The 25,403-nt window shown below is 38.2% G+C and overlaps 1 protein-coding gene across 3 annotated transcripts in view; it reads left to right on the top strand.

Moving 5' to 3' along the window:
• The window catches only part of CHID1 (chitinase domain containing 1), a 103,586-nt gene that overhangs the window by 4,757 nt on the left and 73,426 nt on the right, over positions 1-25,403 (top strand). The window contains exons 1-8 of one of the 3 annotated variants that reach the window (XM_005027357.6): positions 435-586; positions 2,831-2,997; positions 3,676-3,825; positions 4,652-4,784; positions 5,796-5,840; positions 7,115-7,221; positions 9,034-9,095; positions 18,220-18,312. In XM_005027357.6, coding sequence (XP_005027414.1) covers positions 2,887-2,997; positions 3,676-3,825; positions 4,652-4,784; positions 5,796-5,840; positions 7,115-7,221; positions 9,034-9,095; positions 18,220-18,312 — 701 coding nt within the window. In that variant the 5' untranslated portion in view covers positions 435-586; positions 2,831-2,886. Of the gene's footprint in view, positions 1-434; positions 587-628; positions 778-2,830; positions 2,998-3,675; positions 3,826-4,651; positions 4,785-5,795; positions 5,841-7,114; positions 7,222-9,033; positions 9,096-18,219; positions 18,313-25,403 lie in introns of those variants that run through there. The other 2 variants (XM_027459697.3, XM_072038957.1) reach the window with 2 other exon arrangements.

The following is a 25,403-nucleotide window of genomic DNA, read 5'->3' as shown; positions in this document are numbered from 1 at the left end:
ACAGTGCCAAACACGCTAAGTTTTCCACTACATCACGATGCTGTTAACACAACCATTTTTATCAAGTCTTCCCATATGGTATTTATTCCCTATAAACAGCCCACGAAATAACAGGGTTACATCAAAATTTCCACTGCAGTAAAATTACTAACAGCAAGTTCATGCTACATGTTAAAGCATAAATGGTAGATCAAAACAGATGATAAAATCTCAATTTAAAACACAAGCTTTTATTTTAAAGCCTGTTAATGCCCACCTGAGGCTTGACACACTTTCCACACACCAGGAGTTAGCAATATTGCTTGATGACCCCCTCTACATGCAAAGACCCCCTCAGGTTTGGTCTATGCTATTTTTACTCCCCAGGACAGTGTGTGTAGTGTAGCCTAAACTCCCTACTTATTTATTATGAGCTAGAAGGAGGCAGGGAGAGCCTGGCTTGAGACAGCAGGGACATCAGACCGCCACCTCAGCCGCTCATCACCCCGCCGTCATCATGGCGCCCGGCTCCTAACCATCCCCTCAGCGCCTCCCCTCAGCCGGGAGGCGGTGCCGCCCGCCTCCATTTCCGAGGCGGCGGCGGGCGGTAGGTGGTGGCAGCGGCTCCACAGGGGAGGGAGACAGGGAAGGAAGGAAAGGAAGAAGGCGGGCGATGGGATGGCGGCTCTTAGCCTGCCCCGCAGCCGGGAGGTGGCGGCACGGGCACCGAGGGTGGCCCAGTGGCCATGAGGGTGGTCCTAAGCGTGGCCCAGTGGCCCCAACGGGGCTGGCCCCGGGGTAAGGCCGCGGCTGGGGCTTGCTCTGAGGAACCCCGCGGGTTCGGCGGGTTGGCGGGAGGGCGCTGAGGTAAAAGAGAAAGCTTGGCTACCTCCAGAGACACGGGAGGCAATTCTTGCTCTTAAAGAAGAGAAGCTTCCAAGAGGAAAGGGAATGCTGTTTGCACAACTTAGAAGCAGGTTTACTTTCACTCATTTCATCTCTGAATCTACCTTTTTCTAGTTTAAATTAAAAACATCAACAATTTGCATCATGGGTTTGCTTTACTAAGCAAAGTGCGTTACCTCAGACTACCACAGCAGCACTTAGAACCTTGTTTCTCTTTTAAAAATAATATATGAACAGATTTCCACATGGTTTCTGTGCCAGCCTCCAAGATTATTTAGATTTTTTTTTGGCTGCATCTTTTGGGCAGCCTCAGTCTATATCAGCTTTTTCTATTTAAAATAAAGTTGCATTTGAAACACCTGCCTAAAAGTGTTACTTCACGTGAAGGCTGTGATTAAGCAGGAGTTGCCACCTGGGTTAGAGAAACTCTGCCCTCAGACCAATTTATTAAAACAAATCATCTTAAATTTTGAATTTTTCTTTAGTGTCGGTTTTACAAGGACCTAAGCAGAGTCAATCTTTGATTTTGCGTGTTGGTTGTAATAGAACAGATAAAAAGCAAGAATGCCAAGCTCTTGGTGTTCTGCTTGGTTTAGTTAGTATGAAGAAAATAAAAAAACGTTGAAGGAAGGCTTGCTGAAGAAAACTTGAACGTCTAGTTGCATAAAGCTTGCAAAGTTCATGCTTATAGTTTCCATAAAAAACATCTCAAGATTAACTTACTCATGTTCTGGTAGTAGAGTGATGATGTCTGCTTAATTTTCACTAAACCAATTTTATTAAAGAACATCCTATTAAGATAAGGTTCCTACCAAGGGTCAATGTTGGACTTTTGCTGGCGGAAACCATCGCTACAGGCTCAGCTCTTTGTATAGACTCAGGAGTGGATGTTGGCTTGTAGTAACTGGTGGATGGATATGATCTTGTCGAGGAAATGAGCATATTTTGATGTCTAATCAGAGTTCAGTGATGGATTTTTAAACTGTTGTGTTTTACCTGTTAAACACTAACTTCTCTTTAGGAAAGTGATACTGTTGCTAATTGTTTCTGAAAGTGAAATCAAACATCTCTAAATCAATATATACCAGCTTCTGGAAGAATTGATATCCTGTCCAAACTGTTAAGACTTGTATTGACTATTCAGGCTCTCAATTGTTCCTCTCTGCAGTAGTTTATAGATCCTGCCAAGCTAGATGGAACGGAGTAGATGCTATCAAGAGCAAACTCCTTTGACTAATCTTCTAGGAAGCAGAAAACAAGAGAATTACTAGTGACCTTGAAGACAAAGCAGAAGCATAACGCACTAGCTATAATTAATAATGAAACTTAAGTAGCACAATAATTTAGCTTTTGCCTCCCCCTCTTCCAGTGCTCCATCACCCTCACCGAGACATTATTCCGCCTGTTGGTGTGGAACTTCCTGTTATCCATTTTTTGACCATCACCTCCTTGACCACTGCAGAATTCTCTGCTTTTCAGAATCTCAGTGCTAAACCAGTCTTGTCCAAATATGTGTAGGAAAGTTCTCACTGTAGTAAAGGTGCTTAGCTATAAGCAGACAACTGCAGTTTTTTCTTATTTAGCTTGTGCGTTGTCGGTTGGGTAGGGCAGAAACAAATTGTATCTCACATGCTATGGAGTAGGCAAGGCTGTGCTGTAATTGTTCTGGGCAGCAGACATTTATTGCAGCTTCAGCTGTGAAGCCTTGTATTTCTTTATGGGTTTTTTAAAAGGAAAGCTGCAAGCATCCTACTGGCTTTTCCTGTGATACATGTAAGAATCTCTTAAAATATTCTGTTTTGCCACAAGAGCCAAGGTAGTATTAAAACAACTGCATTAGTAAGCCAGATTCTAGAGGGCAGAAGATAACACAAACACTTGACTCTTGTTAGAAAAGGAGACTGAATTTATTCTCTTAACTATTATTACTCTTTTCTGTTTGCAGAGACTTGAACCCTTATATTTTCAGGGCAGGAGGAACTTGACACTGGGAGAAACACCATGAGGCTTCTCTGTACTTCACTATCTTTTGCTGTGATTTGCTGGCTAGCTGAAGGTACCTTGTCAAAAACAGATGCAAAGAAAGGTGCTACAAAAAAAATGGAAGAAAAGGTAAGATAAACAACTGAATGCTCATCTTATTTAACATGTGCAGTGAACTAATCAGACTTTGAGAGATGGTAAAGTGATTCTCATTCTTTCCGTATTGTATTAAAAGCAACCATGTGTTTCCAATGAAGCTTGTTCTCACAGATGAAACTACCTGAAACTGTCCATTTCAACTTTTCTGGGTTGAAACAAACTTTTTATTGATTTGCAGGATTGGCCATTATTAGTATTTAAGAGGAGTTTTTTCTCTGCTTTTGCATCATTTTCATGTTTTGTTGTCCTAGACCAGGATTTAGAAAGTGCTAATGTCAAAACGTGTCTAACTGCCAGGAATTGTACTAGACCCTCACTCTGACATTGAAAGTATTGTATTGCATGTTTAAACTGCTTGCAGAATTGCTTTTTATGCTGTGGATGTACTAGTCATCAGCTGTGGTGAATGATGTTTAATCTTATCAATTCTTGATTTATTTTTTTTTTTAGCCTTGCAAACAAGGTAAGTTTACTGACAATGGCAAATCATTTCCAAGCTCTTTCCAGTTTTGCTTTTAAATCAAAATGTTCCAAATTATTTTAAAAGTGTGCAGTTTAATGTCATTTTGTTTTTTTTTTCTTTTTGAAGTCTGCTGCTCTTGAAAGTAGCTAGTGCACACGGTTCTAAAAACTGTCTTCTTGCCTCAGGTGCTGCACTCTGATAAAACAGTGCAGGAGCGGGGTCTGGTAGTTGTGGATCCAAAGGCAAAGGATATCATACTGGAACACAGAAGTTACTGTTCCAAGAAGATGAAAGAAAGACACTTCTCAGGAGATGTTCTGGGATATGTTACTCCTGTAAGTTAATAAAACAAAATTGGTGCTTTGAATAAATATGCAGTAGACAGTACTAATATGCAGTCTTGCATCCCTGCTATAAAGCTATGTTTATAGTAGTAGGAGCTTCCGGTCTACAGTCATGTAGTCAGAGGATTATTCAAGTGCTGGCTTGGGATTCAGGTGGTCTCCAACCTGTGTTTTCCCACCCACCTCTTGAAGGGTATCTAGGTCATTCTGGTTTTGTCTCTGATAAAACAGAAGTATTCATGTGTTCTTTATGATCAAGCCAGGTGAAGTTGCAGTAGAGTAATATTAGATCAACAATATTAAGTGTCCCTGTACTATGCAGTTACCAACTTGAACTTTCTAAATAAACAGTAAAAATTTTATACTGCTGTCAAACTGATCTCTTTTGCTCTCCAGTTGCTATTATTCAAAGCATTCTCTCTTGAATAAAAAATGATGCTTCCTTTTGTTTAGAGAATGCTTCTTACTTGATTCATTCTTGCACTGCTCAAAAGAGAAATAGGTACCCCGTATACCTTTACCTTTCTCAATTTCTGTTGGACATAAATGCAGAGCCTGTAAATTCAAATGTCTGTTGGAATCTACATACAAATTTCTCTAGTTCAGGTGAATTTGTAAAAACTGAAGATTGACATATAGCTGTCAGTTTTTAAAGATCTTTGTTATTTAAACAAAACACGTATTATAAGGGTTCCTCAAACTAACGAATGGGGATCTAGCAAATGATTATGTTTGTGTTAGAGTTCTTATTGGTCAAAAAGTGGATTGTATATCTGGCTTGTGAGCCTCTCACTTTTCTTCTTCTTTCTTTTGCAAGTGGAACAGCCATGGCTATGATATTTCCAAAATATTTGGAAACAAGTTTACACTAATCTCACCAGTCTGGTTACAAGTGAGAAGAAAAGGGAAGGAGAGGTTCCAGTTCACTGGGCTCCACGATGCTGATAAAGGTTTTCTTTTATTTTCTTTGAATATGCATTACAAATACGATTGCTGTTCTTGTTGTGGACCGATGTGTAGTTCAGTAATATATGTATGTGGATTATTCTCACTCTGCCTCATGGTGAAGTATTTTAATCCATTAAATTTGTGGAAAGTTTATTTGAGAATGAGCTCTTTTCTGTGCTCACCTGCTTCCACCAATGCTCATAGTTTCAGTCCAAACAATAAGAAAGATTAGTTCTTCCAGCAGACTAACTACAAAGCCCCTTTCGAAAACGGAAGAAACAAAGAATCTGCAGAGACAGAAATAGTCCTTGGTGTTTGCACTGTGTGGTTATTTACTTGTTCGTCTGCCCCCTCCCCACTACAGACAAAAAACTTTGGGTGAGTTTGTTTTGTGAGTGAAAGATAAATTTACTCTGAATATAACTTCCCTTTACAGCAGGTTCCATGTTTTAGTTAGTATGCTCTTAAATAATAACTAAGTAGTTTATTTTTGAACTTGATTGAAAGATAATGTCTGTGGAATCTCTTAAATAGCTAAAGTTCTTATTATGTTAGTGCCTACTAACAAATTCATTCTAGTGCAAACACTGCCAAGAGCAAGTGATCATGAGTCTTGAAAGTAGCATCTTAATTTAAAAAACAAACAAAACCTAACCAAACAAAATGCATTCCTCCCAAGTGGTGATTGGTGCCCATGGAAGTGTTGTTTGCACTAGGCAGTGAGTTATTTTCCGTGATGCTGCAGAATTGCAAGCAGCAAGAAGGATGGTTTGGGGAGAGACTCCTGTAAGATTGTAGTAAATACTAGTTGTGCTATGGTGGAGGTGAATAGCTTTACTTTCTGTATATCAAAGTCTGTTTCCCCTGCATTGCTTATGAAGTAATAGCCTGTGGCAGGAAGACAGATACGGTGAAACTGTGCTACATTATGTGAAGAGTGCTTCAAAATATGTGGTCATTGTCAACATATCCGTATTTTAAAAGCTGTTCTCTTACTTGATACCGTTTGACAGGCTGGATGAAAGATGTCAGAAAAAACTCCAAAAACATCAAAATAGGTGAGCCTGGTTTTTGTGTTTACTTTTCATCTTCTTTGACTCCTAGCAGACCAAGGGGAAGCTTTGTTCCAGGTATATACAAAAGAGAGTTCACCTGAGCATAGCCATAAGACAGAAGACGTCTGAAAAGTAAAATAAAAGCAGTTAGCTATGAATAGTTAACTAATCAAAGTGTTAATCCTGTTGGTGCCCTAATATTTTGCTGTAGGTTCTTGTCTCTAGATAAACCCATGGCCACTGGGCCCTTTCTGGAGAGGTACTCTACACATAACGTGATATGCTTACCTGGGGAATAGTCCTCCAGCTTATTGCTCCAGCTTTAAAGAAAAGGAGAGAAAAAAATCCAAATTTGAGGCAATCAGACTTTCCTGCACCCTTTTCTTCTCTCGAAGCTGAAACCTCAAGGGAAATGTATTACACTGCTACAGTGATAATGGGATGCTGAACTCTTTACATTTGTCTATAGCAAGAATATTGTAGGGTGCTGAAGCCGGTGAAATTCTTCTTGCTTCAGAAGGTAGTATGAAACTTGGAACAGATTAGAAAAATTGAATGCTCTGTCAGATATTCTAAATTACTTCAGCTGCCAGATGATAACGCCTTTGAAGCCTCTCTAGACTTTTCAGAAATACTCTTAGGTCCTTGCTAGTTAGAAAGGGCTTAGACATAGTTTTGTATGAGTCGTTGGCATTTCCAGGGTGCATGTCAGCACGCCTGTCAACTGTTCCAACAGCAATTTTCTTGACTCTTGCCTGACTACATTTTTAGTGCTTTAAATGTGTTGGGGGGGAGGAGAGAGGACACTCAAATGCTCATTTTTTCCAAAATAAAAAATTGTCATAGGTTATTGAGAGCAGCAAGAGTGAAATAATATAGGGCTATGTACATGAGAGCAAATTAGAATTTGATGCAAACTGTTCTTGTGGTAGAAGAGAGGCACAATTTACGGAAGGGTTGCTGTTCCTCAATGATGTTCTTTAAAGATTCTACTTGGGGCCCTAAGTGATAGTTCAGTTGTCAATTGAATAGACCTTTTCTTAAAACTTTCATCAATTATTCACTAACGCTTAACTAACCATAAAACAAAGAAGATTGTTCTGCACTATCAATTTCAGTGCTGATAAAGTGCAATGATCTTAGCTATGAAGTATGTTGATTGCTGGCTTCTGTTGGTATCTGCTATAAAATTACACTTCTCCGTTTCTGCAGAAATATTTCAGTATATGTAATACATCTTTAGTTTTTCACTACTGATGGACTTCTTTTCTTGATAGTGCCTAGAATTTTGTTTGATGGCTGGACTTTCCAAGACTTTGAGAGTGTTTTTGGCAGTGAAGATGAGATAGAGGAACTTTCCAAGAACATGGTTCTGCTAGCCAAGGTAAAAAGACCTTTAACCAATGCTTATAAAACAGTATAATTTCCGATTCCTTCTTTAAAGTGTATTTTCTTATTTCTAGTAATTTTGTATTGTGTAAAATTCTATTTGAAAAAGTAACAGCAGGATTCTTAGTAGTATATTCTAGTATGTGTCCAACTCCTGTACGTATGAAGTACAGCAATACTTAAGAACTGTTGACTAGAAGTCTAAAGTGAGACTAAAGAGGTCTGATCACCATAAACTTGTTAAACTGTCATTGGCAGTTGCATACTTTTGCCTGCTATAAGTCATAATTGATGAAATCTGTTCGACAGCTGATGTGCTGAGCAAGATTGAGGCAGCAATGGATACCTGATAAGCATCTCATGGAGGTCATCTAGTGAGCAGATTGATTTTATTAGTAGAAATTAATAAATTTGTTATTCATGGACTGAATTGGTTATTGCATTTTACTGAGAGGCTGAAAAAGGGTCATGGGTGCAATGAGTGCTTGCTGTTTGTGTTACAGGAGTAGGCTCAGACTCAGTGTGCTAAACCTAATGAGTCATTCTGAATAGCAAGAATAACTTGCTGGGTGTCTGTTACTGTACAGTTTTGTTGAAATCTGATAAAACAGCCTCCCCAGCCTCTTACCACTTCAAGGAAAGAAAAGAGGGTTTTCTTTAAGAACTGCATGCTGTTTGCTAAGGTTTTTTTCTGGGCAGTCCTTCAGCCTAATGCTTTAGAGCTATGCCTGCGCAGGACTAGACAGGCTGCTCCCTAAATACATTCAATTTAGTGGTTGTTTGATGAGAGCCTACTTAATTGCTATCAGAAAAAGAATCTTCACATTTGTTACAGGTTGTAAAGAAATTTTAACATGCTCTAGCGGAAGATGGATGTAGAGGTGAACTGAATACTTCCTTAAAATTTGTGACTGCTATGTCAATTCTAGGTCTTCTGTAGCAGTTGGCCTCTTAAGGAAGGGGTACTCAAGTCCAACAGTATCCTTGATCATGCTAAACAAAGTTTCACAAGTTAAATTCTGGAATTATGAACATATTTATTATTCTAAATTAATTTGGAATTATGCATATGCCAGGTTAATATTTATATCTTTATATTCAATAACTCATGACTTTTTTTCCCCAATATACACGTAAAGGGTTTCAAATGATTTGCTTAGCAAGTGACTTATGGAAAATGGACTCCACAATCAGTAAGATTGTAAAGTAGGTATGTTTATTCAGCTCTGGGCAGCACGTGGGGTAGTCCTACCAAAGTTGTGCACATGTGACGCATCAACTTGCCATGGTTTTATGCAGTAAAGAGTTATATATGCATGACGTTTCAAAATGTGCCTATACATATGCATAACCTGTTCCTCCTTCATAATAAAATTAGGTCATGAAGTCATTTCCATAAGCTCTTCCCATCCGTGCTTGTGCAGTGTCTCCTGGTGGTGGTTGCCAGGGGTCGTGGGGATGAAGGTTGGTGACTCTTCCTTGTCACCGCTAGTTGACCTCCTGTCTCTGCGCAGACTCAGTTGCTTCTTGGCTCTTGTCTATCCACAGGACCAGTTTCTGCCAGTTAAGATAGGCTCGCACTCTTATCAAGACTAACCTTGGTAAGGGGCCCAAGGCTTCTTGCTTTAATTAATTTGCACAATGCACAATAGTTAGCAAAGACACTAAGTAGCATCCACTAGTTTAATACTGTCAGCACTCTATCTCTACTTGATAAGATTCTCCTATTGTATTATCTCTGATGAAAGTGTAAGCATAGTGATGAACTGTGTATTGTTGTCAATTCCTTTTTTTTTTTTTTTTTTAGAATGAAAACTTTGATGGTTTTGTAGTTGAAGTTTGGAGTCAGCTGGGAAATCAAAAGCAAAAGTAAGTACAAGTCTCTAGGATGCAATTCCCAAAAATCACCTATTGTAAAACATCTGTTTAAAGTTTAATTTGTCCATGTTGATTTGAATTTGTCATATTCTGTAAATAAATACGCTTTACACTAGGACAACTGAGATTGTTCCACTTGACGTAGAATTAAGGAGAAGAGTTAACTCTACTCTACAAGAGCTCAGAGGTAACATATTAATCTTCACAGTGGACCTAGCAGACCATGTTAGCTTTTTATATTTCAGTTTTGCAAGATATTACTATTGTACAAGAGTGAAGAGGGTACCTCAGCACTTAGATGCTGGCACTGGCCTTTATTATATCACTGATTGATATGGGTTACTGGGTAGTTCTTGGAAGTGTGGTTACTTTCAAGAGCACCAGCTTTGAGTTAATTAGGAAATCTTCCAAAACTTTATATGGAGATCTTCTTGGTGTGCTGAAAGTAGAATCAAAATCCCCAACCTGAAGAAAACCTAGGGAGAAACTTACTTTCAGTTTTTGCAAGCACAACATTATTTTCTTTAAACTTTGGAGTAGCTGATCTATCTTTTAGTAATTCTGCTGTGAAGTTTCACAGAAACTGAATTTATGGTATGTGCTGTAACTAAAGGGCTTATCTATATTAAGTTGTTTCCTGACATGTTGTAATCTATTTTCCTTGAGCAAAAGCCTTTTGGCTGTCTTAACATCTTGGACAGAGTAAAGGTAAGGCAAGCTCCAAACTGCTGCTTCAGGAGGAAAAGGCAGAATGTGGGATGAAATGAATCATTCAATACAGCAATCTGAAAATTTTGCCTTGGGAAATTCAGACATCCATTCCTTAAAACACAGTATTCCTAATAGCTCTCTGGTGCTTAAAAGGTCTGGGAGGAAGAAATGGCCTAAAAGAAAGTGCCACAACGAAGTCTGCATTCTGTGGAAGACTTAACATTTCAAAAAGGTTTCTCCAGGATATTCTGTTTAGGATAATGGCTGGTAGTATGTAATAGGTATAGGATAGCTTATAGTTAAGAATATTGGCTGATGGTATGTAATAGTTATTTCTGGAATGGAGTGTGCTATTAAGGGGCTCCTACTGTTCCTTTGTTCCTAAGTATTGATTTTATAGGAATATGAAACTGCTGAATCTTCGTAGCCCTGCCAAGGGCTCTGTCATTTACACTGGAATGAATAAACCTTAAACTAGATGCTTGTGCTCACAACTGGGTAATTTGCCAGGTTGTTGCTGATGGATCCAGAGCTCAGTACAGAGATCACCTATTGCAATCTCCTAATAAGCCGGTCAATAAAGTGATTTAAGCAAATAGTAACTGCAAGCCAAACGTTGGGTGTAGTGGTCAGTTTATCTAGTGTTATTCAGTAAAACTGATGCTTTTCTTGTAAATTAACTTAGATGAATGTAAGTTAGAATATATTGCTGTAATTTTAAGGCTCCCTGAAAACCAATGTAAGCATACAAACAACAGAATCGTGTACTGCAAATGGTGAACAAGTATCAAACATACATATTTATTAGTTCCAGATTGAGTTTAATTCTTGCATGGTTAAAATGTTTTTTGTTTGCTTGTCCCATCTTGCATGGTAAGAACTGACTGTCGTAGATGAGTGCAGTTACTGCAGTCTTTGGTACCAGAATGCTATCTGGGCAAAGTTTAGAAGCATCACTTACATATTCAGTGTTTTTCAGTTATTGTTAAACAGGAATGTGAAGTATTTCCCATACCTTAGAGAAGAAGAGGGTGATTCTCATGAAGCAGACTGGTAACTGTCTCCATTGCTCTGAGCCCATAATGCTTGATTATATGTGGCCACCTGTGAGCAAGATTTCAGGATTATCCTAACCAAAAGTCTGAAAGCAGAAGTTTGGCAGAAAAACCTGAGTAGAAACAAAAGTTATGAACTGCATATTTTATTCTTCAACACCATTTTTGATTTAACAAGTGTAAACCCACCTGTGTTTTCTTTCATTTTATTGCCACCGCCTTAGAAATGGTTGGGGTGCTTAAGATGCAAAATGCTTTGCCTACTCAAAGAAAAATATTCTGAAAAAGAATAGTCTAGGCAGCATGCTGAAGTGAAGCTACCCTAATGTGTGAAATAGCAGTTATTTTGTGAAAGTAGGAGAAGCACTTCATTAAAATTTTGTCTCATGATACTTGTAAGTGAAGGGACTCTTGTTTTTACAAAAACAGTCGGTTGCTCTGCTGCTTACTCACTCTAGAACTGGATTGCTTGGTATCCCGTGTCACAGGGAAATTCCCTGTCAGTGATTTTTGGAGTGAACAGGTGCTTTGAACAGATGTTAAGGGCAGAATTAAGTGAACTTAGCATCTTGTCAAGCCTGATTTTTTATTTTTATTTTTTAATTGCATATTGAGTGCTTTTACTCTGAGATCTCTTAATTTCCCTTTGAATAGCAGAGCAGAACTAGTCCTGATAAAATAGGTAAGGCATCGACTGCCCCTTTGCTTCACTTGGTCCTGACAGTAAATTAGAGCAGCCCATGACCTCTTTAGTCCACAGAGTGGCAGTATTGTAACGTGATTCATACATGATCCTTGTCTGATTGTATCTTCAAAGCAACAGCCACCACTAGTAAAGCATGTTCTTAACATTAGAAGATTTAGGGACAATTGGCAGGTAGGTGTCAACACAGAGATGACCCTTTATCCTTTGGAGATGCAAAGCCTTGATAGAACAGGAATTGTATATGTTCCATATGGAGCATGGGTATTAACTGGTAGGTACATTGTGTAGGATTTCCTCATTCAGATCCTTCAAGGTCAAACACCTGAAAACAGCTTAACCTATTCTTAGGTAAAGGAATAAAAGATCATAATGATGCTTCTAGGCACCGATAGTGTCTGCCTTCAAATTGCTTCCAGAGCTGTGTGAAAGTACAAGGAGACCTGCCTAACTAATACAATTTATTCCTACCACTTACTGTGAATGTGTGTTAGTTTAAAAATAATAATAATAAAAAATCACATGGTGCTTTTTCCCCTAAAATACACAGAATAGTCTTAAGCTTGCATAAGCAGTCAACAACAAGTTATGGAGATTCAACACAGGTGCATAAAACTATTTGGGGTTAAGCTGCAGCTATCAGCTTACCTTATGAAATGACAGAGGAAACTGGAACTCTGAAATTCTCCTTTTGGATTGGTGTTGGGATCTATGTTTTTAAAAAGTAATTTAAGAGCATTATGCTTTTCATTTTTAAAAACCCGGAGTAAGTGGATGTTCTAGCTATTAAATGCATAAATCATAAAATGACACTCAATTATTCTAGTGCGTCCTTTTATGTATCCACATTGAGGAGAAAGCCATGGAAATGGTTTCTGGTTTTAGTACCATTATGAAAAGACCCATTATGCCATTTTTTGGGCTGCCTTAGTGGTGCAGGGATACTTACAGCACAGGTTTCTTTATCAGACAGTGTCTAGAGAGTGAGATTTGCTTATGGAACTTTTGTTCTTGATCTACAGTTAGGAAGAACTTCTTCTTTGGCAGTGTTTCAGCTGTAACATCAGCATCCGCTCTCTAAAGACGATGTGCCGTGATACTTTTTGGCAGAGGTTTTTGCTATTAAACATGAGTGTACCAGTATCTCTTGAGGCAGATGAGGCTGCAAAGGAATCTAGAAAAATGAACTTCCTGAAGGCCTTGTGACTATGAAGTTTTGTAAGTGTCTCTGCATAACTAGGTAACAGTGCGTGTTCTCTGCAAAGTTCTTGTAGTCCATAAGGTCTCTCACCAGCCTCTTTGAGAACCTGTAATCACTGCGAATTTTTAAGAAGTGGCAAACTGATCTACTTCCCTTTCAGCACTTTGCATCTTTCTAGAAAAAAAATCCTGATTTTTTGTTTCTCATTGCATCATTGGAAAAAAATGGAAATTTCTCTTGCAAGGAATGAGTAGTTGCCTAAAAAGAGCTTTCAGTTTCTTGTTTATCCTAGCTAGTATTCCAGAAGTGAAATGTTGCTAGGAAGTTATATTGCTGGCATCTACCAAGACATGAAATTATGTAGTCTTAGATTCACTATGTATCTTACGTTAACATCTTGTTAAGCAGAACCAACTTAATTCATTTTTTGTTTTCAAGAACAAAAACTTAATGTTGTAATCATTCTTATTTGGGGCTAGGATTGCTGTTTGTTCTTGCTCTGTAATGCTCAGAAAAGTGAAGCCTTAAATTATATTAGTCCTTCATGCTATTTTTCTCTTATATAATCATTTAATTTTTTTTTTAAACTGAGTGTAAATTTTCTATAAGATAATTATGTGCCTGGATATAGCTGCCTGGCTTTATGCTATATTACCAAAGCAGCCTGGTCTCTGGCTGCTCATGTAGGATGTGAGGGCCCTGGATGCCTGGAGGCTTGAACAGCAATCGTGTATGTGTATTTTGTATACCTTTGGATGTCTAAAATGGCATTAGATTCTCAGATTTAAATGCTGAAATACCACCTATTCCATCTGAATAACCTGGATTGCGCAGAATTGTGCGTGTGGACCTAAGTTGTAGGGGCCTAACAGTGACCAGATCAGGTTGCAGTAAATGTAGAGGTACGTTGGAGAGCCCTCTGTACGTACCTCCTTCTTTCCTGTGGTTTCTGAGAATAGAAACTCCTAATTACTGATACCCAAATAAGTAAAGTAAAATTTGTGAGATAAAAGACTCCATCTAACTGCAAGGAAATGCTCTTTGCTCCTTTCTGTCTTGCTGACAATCACTGCACAGTGAAAAAGTACTCAGCTTTACATCTTTTATTCTAACACATAGGAAATTACTTTCTGAACAAAAATCAAAATCAACTAAGGTATCCACTGCAAACATTACCTTAATTCTAATATATTTTACTGCCTTTTACTGTTTAAGCCTGCTTCCTAATTATGCAATTGTATTTTTTTTATCTAAAACTTTATTGATTTTATTATTTTATCGACTTTATTATTTTATTGAAAAAAAAAGTCAGTTATTCATGCTGTGGTGATTAAGGTTAGAAAATTACACATGGCAAAAATACTGAGATAGCAGGAGAGCTTCTGCTTTCTCAGTGTATTTAGTTAACAAGCAGACAGGACAATGTCTCCTTTGCTAATCTCACGTATGGATTTATTATGTGGATTTTTTTTTTTTTGCTTCTTTTATTCCCCCCAACCTGGGTCATGTTATTTAAAAAAAAAAAAAAGGCATGAATGTGCCCATCAAAATCTCATAGTGTACACAGTGTACACATCATTCTGCTCTGTCTGGCATCAGCTGACAGATGGCACTGCCATCACACAGAATCAGTCTGAAAAATATGATTTTTGATGCCACGTGCTGCAAATCTTGCAGAAGATGACCTTCAGACATCTTATGAATGCTGGTAGGAATATAGGAGCAAAAAGCTCTTCTGGCAGTTCTATTCTTCATGTTAGTCCCTGAAAAAATTAATCTATTAATCAAAGATTTGTCATAATTCACTCCAGTTTCCTGGTATTAACTAGGCAATGAAATGGCGCAAAAGGGCAATTTCTTCTTGAAGCAGACAGCTTTATTCTGTCCAATTTTCTTGACAAGGCATAAATTTCAGGGAGCACTGACTTGCACAAGAAAGTGGCAGAAGTTGGAAAGTTGCAGGGTTCTGAAGGGTCAGGTAACTGAAGGGGAGGATCTAACAGTCTTAAGCATCTTCTGTGAGGCTTTTCAAATACAATGACAGCTTGTTTTTATGCATCAAAGTAAATTGTTAGAGGATGTCCCAAATACAATAGAGTAGCAGTGTTAGGAAAAAGTGAGTTCCAAAAAAACCCTTTCTCTCAAACTTTGGGTGAGGAAAATTTGGAGGTGTTCATACTTCATAGGGGACAAGATACTTCAAGATCATGAATGTTTAAAAACTGACCTTCCACATGATAGTGCTAATAGAAGTGCCTGACAGTGTAGGATTGAGGTGGACCTTAATGAGCTTAAGATGGTCTTAAAGCTGCCAATGTCTTAGTAACTACTCTAAAGTAAAACTTGACAATGCTGAAGTCTCTGGTAAATATTTAATGTAGCCTTTTCAGGAAGACTGATACTATTCCTAATTCCCTGCACTTTGTTATAATGTTTAAAATGTCAGTAGTTCCTTCAAAATTACTGGTGGTAATATGGGAAAATGTTGTGTTAGAACATTGGAAAACACTACTGGGAGCCAGAAAAGTTTTAATTTATAGCACATGATAACTGAGCATTCTGCTATTGCTGTTTCAGGCAGGAGGGAAGAGTGCACATTTGATTTACATAATTATCTCGTCTGATAGATAGAAGTGAGCCTAAATGAGGTCTGACCGTTAATCCAGTGTGATATGCTAATAAAGGTCTTGGAGCCAAGAGACCTGGCTTGACAGGTTAATGGGTAGATGTTAATCTAGGTCTCTTGTTTAAGAATCTGTCCTACTATACCTTTTCTTTCTGACCTACTCCTAGTTGAAGTTAACTTTCTTTGTCTAAAACAATATTGCTTGGATTTGTTGGAGGAAAGATGGGAGGTGGAAGCTGTTTTGAAGGAATTTGCTTTTAGTTAGTCCTGTCTGCTTGCTCAAAAATAAAGAGAAATCCCAAACATGCCTCTGGCCCTGTATCAGGCCTCAAATCTCTGCCCTTCGTTTACAACTGCAGAGTTGCTGTATGCCAGGCTTGCTTATGCTGCATGCCTTTCCAGTTCAAAAGTGTGACTACTTCTGTGCACTCTTTTTGTGAGTGCATCACTGCTTTTGTGAGTGTGTGTGAGTGTGTGCATGTGTGTGTATATATATATATGTTTTTTTAACCTCTGCTGACTTGCTGAACCACGAGCATCTAACTTTGCAGAGGAAGGGAGGAACCTTGGATTTAACATTGACTTGACTTTTTTTTCTTCTGCATCTGGTTCAAAATAATTCCAGCTGCCTTTCTTATGCTGCATCAGTACACCAAAGTGTTAGGAGCTGGGGCAGATATGTGAAACTGCAGCAGGAGTTGTGGTGTCAGCCTTGCTTCTAAATCAAAAAAAAAAAGTGTTACCTTGATGTTGCGCCTATGTTATATTTTTGTCCTATTTTGCCCCTCTTTCTCTCCCTTTACCCTCTAAACAATTTAAAGTCAGAAGATACTTTTTACAGTGCAGAGATCTCAGAGTTCCTACAGCTAACAAGGACCCAGGTAGAGAAGAGATCCTGCTGGTGAAGAGTGCAGAATAATCTCAGTGCTAGAGGAATTGATTCTTTGATCAAATTCATCTTAAAAGTAGCATCTTTGACATCTTATAAAGAGTATATTTGTACTACTTCGGCCATAATTAGCTAAAAGGTCACTTAGCCATGAGACAGAAACAGTATTAAAGAAGGCTTAGCTAGTTCTAATACTGATTATAGTTTTCGATAGGACTGTGTCATGTGGGAGCTGTGATGTGTATGTTGGAGTCGATAAATGTGTTATTGTTGTAATTTTGAATGCTTTCCGTGGAAAAGGATTCTTTGCCATAATTGATTTGTCTGAATAGTGACACTCTTAATGTGAAATGCAGTATGGTAAGGAATGGGAGGGGAAGCTGTTGCTTTCCCAGCATAAGAATGCTAGGAGTATGTGCTGCAGATGGGCTAAGAGCTGATACCTGTAATTTTGTGTCCCCCCTGGATGAGAAATACAGGTGACTGTCCTGGTTCATTGGCAAGAGGTGTTCAGCATAGCCAACTTGCAGACTGTAAGCACAAAATGTTGATGGTATTGGGAAAGTAATAAAAATTGCTTTTTTTGTGTTGTTCGGTTTTGCCAAGGATTTGAGAGTTTTTTGTAGCATTCCTCTGAAGTTTTCAGTGGGCATTGAACTGTTTCAGCAAAAATAAAAATAGGTGGTTACTTTATTTGAATAGAGTCCACATTGTGTAAGTCAAACATCGTTAATTACCATGATGGATAATTTTGCAGAAAATCAATGATTTTAGAAGAATACTCGTAGGATGATACTGCCTTGAAGGGATGTTGCAGTACCAGAATTGTTTTTGAATGTTCAGGTCTAATCTGGGTTGATAAGTGCAGCAAGCAACTTGTTTGCTTGTGTATATCCTGACTTTCCTGCTCCAGCTCTTCCAGCCTGCTGAAGTGGGCTGTGGAGTTGCTTTCTACTCAAGTTTAAGCATTTAAGCATATCTCTGAACAGATCTAGTATTTCCTGCTGATAGCTGCCTGCCTTTGTGGATCTACTCTGCTGATGGATAAATAGGGAAGTTGATATTGTTCTGAAGATGTAAATGATAAAAAACACACAGAAGGGCCATGTTTATGGTGTGAATTGAAGGTCACATTGGACTTCTCTTAAGGTGAAAATAATAACGATTAAACTTTCTCATTTCTGCAGTCTGCTGTTAACATACTCTTCAAGTTGAGAAGGCTAGAAACAGTTTTTGTGAAGAGACTTTTGGAATTTATTATTCTATTGAAATAAGGATGTGAAAATAGCTTTTGTGAGAAATCTTAAAATTACGCATATGGGAGATGATTCTTCCAGATATGACATTTTCAAGTCATTTTGTAGTTAAACAGTAATATATTGAGAAACAAAACAAAAACAAACAACAACAACAACAAAAATCACAGATATTTGAGGCCTCTTTCTAGAGACATGCCTTGAAGACTGCATGTCTTGCTGTGAAAGCATCTTTACAGATTCTCAGATCTCATGTGTGGTAGTACAGTAGCAACTCGATTCTATTCAACAGTTGCTTGTTCCAGAACAGTGTTTTTATTGATTAATCCTTTTTACTGAATATGACTTCAAGGGGTAACCTGCTCTGGTAAGATGCACTGATTTTATGTGCTAACAATGCATCGTTAGGTTACAACAAAATGTGTTAGCTGTAAGGAGGTCACAGGATACAATAAAACTATCTCCAGCAGTTCAGTGTTCCTAATCCTGTAAGAGAGTAAACTCTTTTTAGTCTGCCTTTAATCTTCTGCTATGGTCATTCACTAGAAAACATGTTTGGATCTCTTGCCAGCTGCATCTTTTCAATTATTTCTGCTGTTACCTGTTAACTTGCTCTTGTCAATCAGTAGCACCAGTTTTCTGTCTGTCCCCCTAACACTATGTTTATATTTCAGGGAGCTGATTCACTTGCTTGTTCACCTTTCTGAAGCTCTCCATGAAGCAGAACTAAAACTCATACTGGTCATCCCTCCTGCAGTTGCAGCAGGGTGAGTATTCCTATTTAAATAGCAGGTTCCAGATGAGAAATGCTTGCCTGTTACACAGTAAAATCAAAGCTTTGTTTGTAGCTAGGCTGCTTAAATGAAAAAAATAGTTTGAGGTAGTCATGTCTTCATGCATGTTGCACTGTGGAGTCTTAGTAACTACATGTGATTGCGTATAACTTAGAACTTTTGATACGAAAATAACTTGTGAAAGGACCTCCTATTGTGGTGTTAACCCATAATGTCTGGTAAGAACTTCCAGGAGAAGAGCAAAGCAATTGTGGAGCTTAATGACTTGTTGCCAAGGAGTGAAAAGGATATCATAAAAGTAGCATATAAAAAGCTTTCTGAGCCTCTGGGCACAATTTCAGCAATGATAGATTATGCTTGTTCTTGAAGCAAGAAAGGCAGAGCTACAGGAAGGAATTATATCTGTATGTTGTCAAGTCAATCTGTATGTGCGGTGTTTTTTCTAAAATTATTTGTTTTGACTTGGTAATTCATATGTACCAAAAATGCATTTAGTAAGAGGATACTATTTAGAATTGTTAATTGTTCTGCTTATTTGTGCAGTGACTTGAATCTGATATATATGCCAGTTGATAAGCTGCTTCTGGTTCAATAACAGTAAGGAATTCTTATCTTTCCATATTTATAGCAGATACTTACTTCCTAAGTTATATTTGCTGGGGGACAAAGAAATCTACCACCAACAAAAACTGGAAAGTGAAAATGTAGTTTCAGTATATGTGAAAGGAATTTGGATCTTTTTTTTATAGTTTTACATTTTTAATAAAAGATTTTACATTGTCTTTGAGACATATGATAAAACAGTGATTCTTCCATTCTGTATATCTCTAGTACTATTGTACTACTTTTTCTGAAAGCCAATGGATCTGCAGTATTTCTATATTTCAGGAGATTGATCATGTGAAACACTGAAGGATGAGACTATCAGTGATTATACCCACGTAAGAGTGAGGAGATAGAACTGAAGCCATTTGGGTGGAGGGTGATTCAGAAGATTAGCAGAGTAATAGAACTGTAGTGCTGTCATTTCAAATTGAAGTCTGGGCAATGCTAATGCTATAAAGCTTTAATAGCAGGAGTTTTGCCAATATCCATCTCCCAGCAGAACTATCTGGTAACATTTGGTCACCTTTGAGTACCCTTTCAGGTGAAAAGCTGCCTGGCATCTTTGCATTGTGAGCATAGCTATCTGTTGTCCTACTGTGTACAAGCATTCATGATACACAATAGTGTTACAAGGATATACTGCAAGGAATACATCATCTCTTACAGAGAGCTGTGCTAACAGGGGTTATCTGATCCCATAAACCGTCAGATTCTAAATCTTTGTACTCCTATCTCCCTTTCCTTGCCCCTCAAAGTCAATGAGTGCCCCTGTTACACTGTAGATAGGCCAAATGTTGAAGTTAAGCATATGGCATGGCCTCTTTGGGTAAGGTACTCCAAGTAACTATAATTGTTTAAGATAGGCTTTTTACTTGTTTAAGGTGAGGACTTCTGTCATGCGGGACAGCAGTGACAAAGCATGACCTGTCGTATAGGATTATATGTGTGGAACAGTCCTCATAAAATAACTCTGTGTGTTCCAAAGGGTTGTACTAACTGCAGAAAAGGTGACTGGTAGGACACGTATTGATCCTATATCACTCTTGTTCCTTATCTCTGAATATTACCTAGTGGAATAGCACCTCCTTGTAACTGTGCAAATGTCTTTGGCTTCCTAGGGGTTGACTTCCTGATAATGATAACTGGGGAAGATTTAGAATATTAGCATGGTAAGCAATGAAAGTTTGTTTGTTTGTTTTCTTCCCAAATTTCCTATTTTCTTCAGGCTGTTCAGCAGCTTTGCATCTGCACATGAAAATTCAGAAACACGTGTCAATCTTAAATGGAAAGCCATTATTAGGTATTTTTTAGGTGAAACTTGTCAGCAAGAGAGAAAATTACAACATCCTCTTTCTTTGTTTTACTGGCTTACAGTCACTAATGCTTTATGGCAGTTCAACAGCACAATTTCAGGATGGTGTTGAATAAGCTTCTACGTTTCTTGTAGGCTGTTGCAATCTTTTTGAATATGTTCATTTTCAAGGTGCCAAAAAGGCCGAGAAAATGGAATGCCCAAGCAAGCTTGTAAATGCCTTGTATCTTCTGCAACTGGCCTTTTCTCTGCAATAGTCTAAAGAGGTTTTCACTGAGTTCTGTGGGGAGGTCCCGTAGCATGAGGGAGAAACAAAGCATTTGCCTATAAGGATCTGTGCAGAGCTTAAATGCTGCCTGCTAAGAAGATTCAGATAACATGTAGGTGACTAAAAAGCTGTTTATGTGTTGAGAGCAGTTGGCATCTCCACTCTGTTGTCACCTCAACTGTACGTTAGTGATGTAACCCTGTCCAAATTGAGACCTGAACGTAGCATACATACTTTCTGCCTACTTAGGACAGTAAGTCCAGAATAATAACCACCTGTAATTTTGTTTTTCAATAGCTGGATGAAATTTGGTTGCAGATTCTTTTCTGTAAAAGTATCTGAGGATTTTTCTTTATTATTTTTCTCTATTGCGTAGTGCAAATGTTTTATACCAGTAAAATGAGGTAGTCAATTTAATGCAAAATCCCTTTGCCTCCATGTGTGGCTGGCAATTTTTGCTGGTGTTTGTTTTTCTTCTAGACTTAGTGTGGCTTGTTCCTTATTCCTCCCCGTACTCTGTGTTTTCCATGGTCTCCCTATATCAGCATACACAGTCTGTAAACCTGAGGCAGTTTGGTAGACCATTGCACTCCAACTCTCGTGAAGAGTTAAATCCAATTCAGGCGAAGATGAGTCCTGAGACCATACTCTTGTTAGGTCAGTTGAGTATTTACAGGACTGTAGTCCTACACATGGTGCCTCTCCTCTTCATTGGTGCATCATGTAAACCTGGAACCTCTTGTAAGCATCACAGCACAATGAGGGGAGGCTCAAGCTGTGGGGAGATGGCAGAAATTGCAGCATTTAAAGAAGATGCTGAGGGGTATCAAAAACAAGGGAGCTTCTGATCAGAACTTCCTTGTCAGGGTGAGGCATCACATGTGTTGCAAGTAATCAGAGCTACTGGGCAGATGTTATTCATTACTACCACAGAAATTTTAAATAGAATTGCTAGCATGGCTGAAAGTAAACCAAAGTGTTATCTCTTGTATTAAATCTTTGCATCACACAGGAATGACTGCAGAACTTAGAAATATAGCCATGGAAGCTAAATCCTGGAAAATTGATCCTTCCTCATGAGATAACCTTTGCAATGTTGGCAGGCCACTGCTACTCAGTCTGTTCATTTTTTTTGCAGGTTTCTTTAGAAAATTGTGGTGTGGTACAACTTTGCATCACATGGGTGTTCAGTGGTGATAACAGAATACTTTGAGATTCTCTTGCTTCAGTTGAGTCAAAAATGAGAAATAACTAGGTCTTATGTCTGTCATTTATTCTAATCTTTCATGCTGCTGTCTTATGATCTACATTTCATCCCAACTGAAGTTCCTTTTTTAAAGCAATTTTCTGTTGCTACTAATTGTAGTCTGTTACAGATGAAGCAAAGGAGAACACTTGAATCATTTTTCTGAAATGCTTTATCAATCACTACATCACACAAATGCTTTTAAAATGCTAATACATGCAGCGTTAAAACTTAAGTAATTGCTGTGAACAATGGTTACAATAAGGTGCATCCACTCCTGGTGTTAGGAAGCAAGTAGAGAACAGCACAGACCTTAAGATTGTTGTTTATTGTTATACTGCTGCTACTGGATTCAGTCTTGTGCCCAGAAGGACAGAAGTCTGTTCTATTTAGATGCAGTCACGTATGTCTACAGTCTAATGTTTTAAATCCATAAAAAGGACTTGAAGCTGGTGTAAGCTCCCTGCATTCACATTTTGTCTTGGTCAGAGTTTGCCTTGTTACAGTAACTGTGAGCACTAGTTAGAAGTGTAACACCACACCCAGGTTTGGACCTTGCATTGCCCTTGCCCCTCCTGCTGCTGTCCTGAATACTGACCTGATAGGGTGTTCACTGTTGCAACAACTTTGTGATGTGAGATTTAGAGCTGCCCTCTTACAGGTGGAGCTGGGAATAGCTGTCTGTCAGAGGTACATTTTTTGACATGAAAAAAAATATATATTTTACATGCCTGCCCTTAAATGGCCTTGATCTATAATGGAGTAGTGAAGTAGTCTCCTTTTGTTGCCCTGGGAAATAAAACCCATAGTTCATATGAAAGAATTGAAAAGTCTCATTCCTCTAAAACCATTTGTTTCTTTATGCATTCCAAAGGTTTCTGGGATTTGATCATAAACCTTGATTGCTCAGGAGAATAATTAGTCACATTCTTTCAGATTAATACTGTTATATAAACCTTTGGCTTGAATTTATGTCTTCCGAGTGCATTAACTACAAGAAACACTTCAACTTATTGGGTAAACAGGTAGTTGAAAGTGCAGCTATCAGTTATGGAAACATCCTAAAATGTACACAATCCATGGATGCTTTAAAGCTTAGAAATCTGTTGGACCTAATGATATCTGCAAACAGAATCCTGATTTTTTTTTTCCTTGCTTTGCTTTTTGGATTGTAGCTCTACTTGAAAATCTTGATTTATAGGATAACAAGGCTTCTACTGAAACTTACATTCCATCGTGTATCAAATCCTGCGTCAGCTTCTTTGTGTCTTGAAACTCACTTTGGGTTTTAATACTTCCACACGGTTGAAGTGTGTGTCCTTTAATGCATCTTATATCCTTTATTTGTTGGAGTCACTGTAGACTGTTAATCAAAAAGACAGCAAAAGGCATGGAAATAAGTATCATCAAGAATCAAATAATATTTTAGAGTTCAACAGCTGGCAAAGGACTGATAAAGGAGACATGGAATACCCTACCCAGCTGGGATCCTAGCAGCTGAAACATCGTTTCTTTTGTGTTCTACCCTGATTAAAATTTAAAGAGAGCATAGTTAAATGTAAGCAGTTTATTTAAGAATTTGTAATTTATACTTCTTTGATATGCATTAAGATCAAAGCAGTCTGGCAGCAAACTGTCTGAGAAGAGACACTTTTAAGAGCTAAAAATACTGGTTTGCTTCAGGAAAAACAGTCTGGAAAATGCATTGCTGTACATGAGATCATTTGTATAATGCAGGGAGGAAATGCTGGGTCATCTGTTTAACTTTTCAGATGTAGCTTTTGCAAACAACTTAAACTAAGAGATCCACTAGCTGAAGGTTGCTTTCATAACCGAAGGATCCTGTAAAGCCTCTGGCTCTTGGTTTGCTTTTGAAATGTTCTGGGCTAAAGGAAAGCCTCACCTGGGGAGGCTGGGTAGAAGCAGACCTTGAATATAACTCTCTAGCATTTTTAATGCGTCTGTTTATGACGTTGTCTGGAGACAGATGCACTGACCTAATGAAAAGGTGGGAATGTATGGGGAGGCAGAAATCTTGCTAGCAAGCTTTGCTGTCCCAGAGAATGCATGTGGAGCTACCTTGCTGGCAAACATGAAATAAGATAGTTAGCACTTCCATCCACCTGATGTCCAGGAACTGTATGATCTTCCCACAGACATAAGTGACTGCAAGGGAGAAACAGTAGGAGACAAAGCTGTCATCTGAAGTGTGTACGTGTTATGCAGTGACTCTCCTTTGGGATGGGAGACTTGTGGTTGTGCGTGTCTGAGAAGAGGTGCTAGGGCTGTTGTGTTATGTAAATGGTTGCTAGTGCAGATGGTTTGCTGAAGGCTTCCAGCCTGTCTTTCAACAGATTGCCTCAAAATGTTAGACAGTGTTATTGCTTTTAGCATGCATGGATGCAGATGCATGTAGAAACTCTGTGAGTATCGGATCTAAAACAGCAGTGGGTGGCCAGGCATGTTCTGCTTGTTGGTCACCAAATAACTGGTGATGTTGGGTAGCTCTCTTTGTGCTGACTAATCCTGTGCTTGGTAAAATTCTTGGCTTAAATATATGGTTCTAAATGTGTTTATATATATATATATATATATATATATATATGTATATATTGTTTTTCTAGTGAAGGAATCAATTCAGTGATTTTACTGCAGAAACTACAGTGGCAAAAGCTGGTTGTGGATGTTTTTATTACTTGTATCACAAGCCTCTTTTCAAATGGAGTAGCTGTGCTGGAATAAGCTACTTTTATGCTCTGTTCTGGTTTGGTAGTGGTACTAGTCTTTTCTGTTCACTTTTTTGCTTTGTGTTTGTTATGGTGTTGGTTTTTGTTGTTTTGTTTAAATTAGGAGTCAGCCTTTAAAAAGCGCATAGATATAGGTATCAACTTCTGTTAAATTTGCTGTTAAGGTACAACCAAGTTCCATTTACCTTTTTAACTAGGTGCATTTCTGGCATTTATAGTTTATTACAGACGTTCCACATGGCATAACAGTTGAGGATCAGGTTTGAAGGCACTAAGTCATTAAAAAAATGTTATTTAGGCTAAACGCTGTGTTAAGTAACTCCATATTTACAGATGGGTTGTTAGCGATCGCTTTTCTCGGAATTTTATTTTCCCCTAAAGTAGAATCCTTTGTACAAAGTAGCAATAAAAAAATGGCATTGGTTGCATCACTGACTTCATAATATAACACTGCTTTTTACTTGCATATTGATGCTTAGGATATGTAACAAGCAACTTATGGCCTACGTGATTGATATCCTTTTTCAATACCTGTCTTTAGGTTATAGGGCAGTAGCTGCTCCAAGAATAGCAGATGATTCTTTCTCTCTTAGAGTTCTATGGAATTGTAAGTCAGAAGAAGTAAAATCATGATGTAAACACATGAAATCCCTTAAACGATAACATACCGTTATGAGTGTTTCTTTCTCTTTGAAGAGAGTTTGCCGTTACAGGTAAAAAGCCTGTTAGAATAGTGATTGCTGCTTTTGTTTAGTTTTGGAATTTGGTATGCACTTTAATCATGATTGATACATGGAATTCAATTTTAAAAATGGATTGATTCAGTTGTTAAGAAACTTCAAATAACACAAGGCAGCTTTATGCTTCAGTAATTTTACAAAATCT

The sequence above is a fragment of the Anas platyrhynchos genome, chromosome 5 (genome assembly GCF_047663525.1).
Source record: "Anas platyrhynchos isolate ZD024472 breed Pekin duck chromosome 5, IASCAAS_PekinDuck_T2T, whole genome shotgun sequence".
NCBI classification, from domain to species: Eukaryota; Metazoa; Chordata; class Aves; order Anseriformes; family Anatidae; genus Anas; species Anas platyrhynchos.
The sequence above is the reverse complement of the archived record's forward strand: the minus strand, read 5'-3'. Positions and strand labels throughout refer to the sequence as shown.